A 4,624-nucleotide genomic window follows, 5' to 3' on the forward strand; every position below is an offset into this window, starting at 1 on the left:
AATGTTTGAGACCAAAGGGATTTCCCTCTATTCTTATATAAGAGGATATACCAAAAAGAAATGAATGGCATGTTGAAGAGTTCTAATATGATTACTGTAACAAAACATTTATAATGTAAATTTGGCACCTTTTCAAAACTTTGAAGTTAAGAAATCATTTTAAAGTTTATTATAATTACAGAATGTTATCATGCTACACATTCAGTTTTCTTTAATACCTAGGAAAATTTTGATAAATGTGTAACAAATGTGTGTGTATAAATTAATTATAAATAATAAACTACATTTTACAAATTTTTTTTCACTTATTCAATCAACTAAAATCATTTCAAGAGTATATCAAAGAATTATTTCTAAATGGACTTTTTTCTTGTTGTATGTAGTGCTAAGGGCAACCCTGCCAGTTCTTAAGTTTTGTTTGACCTGCTTTGTCAAATGCTTTGTGAAATGATATCCAGAATGGCACTGCGTGATGTCAACCTGCATTAATTCTTTCCCAAAGAGAAGTGTTCAGTATTCAAACCATGTTTGTGCTGGCACAATCTATTTATGTTTTGGCTTCATCTCTGAACGTTTACAAGTACTGCATCCTTTGGAAGACTGTGTTCTTTCTGCAATTTCTCTTCTAAAACAACCTTTGAAAGGGCAAAATAATGTCCTATAAAATTGCTTTCAGGGAAGTCATTAAGAAAATAATAAATACTTCAAAGAATTGAATAAAAATGCTAGTTATATGTCAATATTAAATTTTACTATTTTCATCATAGATACACTATGGAAAATTAAAACTACCACTTATTCACCTAAGGAAAGATTTCTCAACAAAGTGAATCCATCAGTAGTATTACGTTTCTTTTTATGTAAGAGATATTTTATTAATTTGTTTTCAGCTATCAAGAACCATATGCATATGTTCCTAAAATTATATAATGTCCTTTAATTCATTTATAATAATGATTGTATATTAGCAAACAACTAAATGTTTGGCTAATTGGGTTTCATAAACAACAATATGAGGTAATAAATATTCATTTCAAATGTATTCATTTGCAAGAACAATGGAAGTCACTAATCCATTACTCTATCTTGCTTAGAAAACAATTATGAGAAAGGTTTTATTAAGATTCTAAATCTAGATTTTAATGGTTTTGAAATGAATTCTTGGTTTCCTCTATTTCCCCAGGAACCAATTATAATAATTTCAAGCACAGTCATATAGCGACTATAATTCAGTGGACTGCTAAAGGTCTTTTTCAAATTTTGCCCCTTCCATCTTTTTTCTGAAGCCGGTTTCTGGTTGGTTCTGTCAAAACCAATGGTTCTCGTATGATATATGCTGGATAGATTTTGCCTAACAGTTCAACTTCCACTTGTTGTCCCACTTCACTTAGCTCTACAGGGACGTAAGCGAAAGCCAGACTTTTCTTGATGCTGTAACTATAGCTTCCAGACGTTGTGTTGCCAACCACCTGAAAAACAAGACCCAATAATCCTCAGCATCTCGGTCACAGCTTGGTTCTCCTCATCTCCACATGGAAAAACCTCAACTCTAGATTCAACTTACAGTATGAAAGTTTTATGAAATGCTTTCTATTGGGGATAACATCAGAGACACACGAGGAAAACTTCAGTTTTTTGAGAAGATTAATGAAAATTTACATATTATGAAAAATAATTCTCAAAGTACACATCTATATTACTCTGAAATTTCTCATTTTAAAATAATAACACCTAGGGCTGACCCGCAGCTCACTTGGGAGAGCGTGGTGCTGACAACACCAAGTCAAGAGTTAAGATCTGGGCCAGCCCGGTGGCACACTCGGTAGAGTGCGGCACTTGAGAGCATGGTGGCGCTCCCGCCGAGCGTTCGGATACCATATGGAGACCGGTCCGCTCACTGGTTGAGTGCGGTGCGGGCGCAACACCGAGGGTTGCAATCCCGTTACTGGTCACGAAAAAAGACAAAAAGGAAAAAAAGAAAAAAAAAAAAAAGAGTTAAGATCTCCTTACCGGTCATCTTTAAATAAATAAATAAATAAAACACCTATTGAGTGCGGTGCGGGCGCAACACCGAGGGTTGCAATCCCGTTACTGGTCACGAAAAAAGACAAAAAGGAAAAAAAGAAAAAAAAAAAAAAGAGTTAAGATCTCCTTACCGGTCATCTTTAAATAAATAAATAAATAAAACACCTAGTTTCTTAATACCTAGCACTGTTTTGCTCAGTTTCATACTAAGAGATCTGATAGGAGAAAAAATGGAATACTTTCATTTTCAACTTTCGAAAAGTTCCCTTCTATCATCAAACTAGCATGGCAGTAGTAGATGAGGGCAGAGGGGATCTAAAAATTCAAATGCAAACTTAGTCAACTGTCCTTGTTGGGGTTTAGAAAGCAGCCTGCCAAAATAGTGCTGAATTATCAATAGTCGATGTGAGGTGAACATTCTATATGAGAGAATATGTATAGAATATATAGTATTTAACAATTCCTGGCAATTGTTAGGCACTTAAATAAGTAGTAACTTTAATGCTTCTATCTTTACCATGTACAAAACATTTTGCTAGAGGAATGAGTCAAGTCCTGGCACCTACCCTCAAGAGCTTACAGCTTTGTTGGTGAATTAACATAGAAATACAAGAAAATATAATCAGTAAGCCAAGGCGTAAACATGAAGACTGATAATTGAGCCAGGATTTGTTCTACACTTTGAAGGTGGGTGGAACTAGGTTAGCATAGATGTGGGATGAGACCTTCCGGGATAAGGGAAGACATGGACTTAGGGATGAGGTGAACAATCAAAACCAAAGAGGATGAAATAAGGTAACTTGGGATGGTAAACCAGAGAACAACACTGAACAAGCAATCAAACCTCAGGAGATGAAAACAAAGGCTTTATGCTAGAAAAAATTATCTATATAAGAAGCCTGATTAGAAGATAAGACAGTTAATGGAAACCAGATATAAAGGAAAGGATGAAAGAGAAGGAAAAGCAGAAAAATGTCATCAAAAAGCTGCATGAAAAAAAAAGTAAGAGGAAGACAACAAAAGCAAAATAAGAAATGTAGTCCTGCTCCACACGGCTTCTCCTGGCCACACAATGTGGCACTAATCCTATAGCCCCATTGTCACGCAAGGCGGGCTGCTGTAGCTGGCGCTCAGAACATTCATGGACCTGAACCGGCCTGGCGATCATTCAGCTGCCTCACCAAAGAGCCCACTACAATCAACAGTCTTAGTAGAACATTTCCAGTCTTTCAGATGCTAACACGTTTATGTCTTCAAATGCAGACTCCTATCTCTGTAGTCCTGGTGTTTAATTATCTCTTTGAAACCCCAAATCAGAGAAGCTCTCCCTGTGATTTCTGAACTTACTATGGTAAGAACTGGTTGATTAAAAAACAAAAGAAACTTGAATGCATTCATTAGCAATAGCTACTCTCTGAAAGATCATTAACTGCCAAGGTATAACACATGCTTTAAAATTGCTTTTCTCCTTTAGATCACAGTTGTGATATGAAGGTTCTTCACAAAGTTCATGGAAAGATTCGTATTATCTTTTAATTCTACTTCCTTGTGAACTTTTTGAAGTACACTCCGTAAAAGGCAGAGATTTGGGTCAGGGAGGTTAGAGTTTTAATCATTGCTTTTGAAAGACTTTCTTGGTAACCGTGGTTTCATTTCCCAGTCTATAAAACAGAGATTTGTGTCTGGAGCCCTGGGAGAGCTGACCTGGTTTACTAGGGCATCTTAAGAAAACAGGAAGAGACCTGATCAAGTCTCTGGGTGCAATCCCCTTACTCACTGGGTCAGAAGCCCACAATTACTCTTTGGAGACTACACATGCCATTTTCTCAGCCCCTCCCATCTCCTAACATTCCAGCAGTGATTCGTCTTGTGGCCATTCCACGTTAGTAACCTAAGGAAATACTTATTTTATGAGTGCTATTTTAAAAATATGCTTTGCTTTCCGCTAGAATTTACTTTTATTTCTACTTTAATTTCTTTCTAATCCAGGGGTTAGCATCCCAGGTTATTTTAGAAGTCTGACTTTTCCTTTTATCTTATTACTAAATTTCCAGAGAAATGTTTTTCCTAGCATAAATTTGAAATAGTTCTAGCTTAAAATCTTCCGTTCAGGGCCGGCCCGGTGGCGCACTGCTATAGTGCGCCGCTTGGGAAGTGCGGTGGCGCTCCCGCCAAGGGTTCGGATCCCACATACAGACCGGTTCCCACTCACTGGCTGAGCGAGGCGCGGGAGCATCACCAAGGGCTGCGATCCCGTTGCCGGTCCCGGTACGGTACGGGGGCGACACTGAGGGGTGCGATCTGTTGCCAGACACGGAAAAAGACAAAAAAAAAAAAAAAAAAAAAAAAGAAAAAAAAAAAATTTCCCTTCAATTTAATCCCTTTCTTTTTTTTTTTTTTTTTTTTTTTTGTCTTTTTCCGTGTCCGGCAACGGATCGCAACCCTCAGTGTCGCCCCCGTACCGGACCGGGGACCGGCAACGGGATCGCAAGCCTCGGTGTTGCTCCCGCGCCTCGCTCAGCCAGTGAGCGGGAACCGGTCTGTATATGGGATCCGAACCCTCGGACGGGAGCGCTGCCACGCTTCCCAAGCGGCGCAC

The 4,624-nt window shown here is 38.2% G+C and overlaps 1 protein-coding gene across 1 annotated transcript in view; it reads right to left on the bottom strand.

The window, feature by feature from the left end:
* Positions 1 to 853: 853 nt before the first annotated feature.
* Positions 854 to 4,624, bottom strand: part of DMGDH (dimethylglycine dehydrogenase) — a 62,689-nt gene continuing 58,918 nt past the window's right edge. Inside the window, exon 16 of the mRNA XM_008581145.1 lies at positions 854 to 1,469. Coding sequence (XP_008579367.1) covers positions 1,254 to 1,469 — 216 coding nt within the window. The 3' untranslated portion in view covers positions 854 to 1,253. The remainder of the gene's footprint in view (positions 1,470 to 4,624) is intronic.

This window comes from Galeopterus variegatus, unplaced genomic scaffold (genome assembly GCF_000696425.1).
Source record: "Galeopterus variegatus unplaced genomic scaffold, G_variegatus-3.0.2 Scaffold2280, whole genome shotgun sequence".
Classification (NCBI taxonomy): Eukaryota; Metazoa; Chordata; class Mammalia; order Dermoptera; family Cynocephalidae; genus Galeopterus; species Galeopterus variegatus.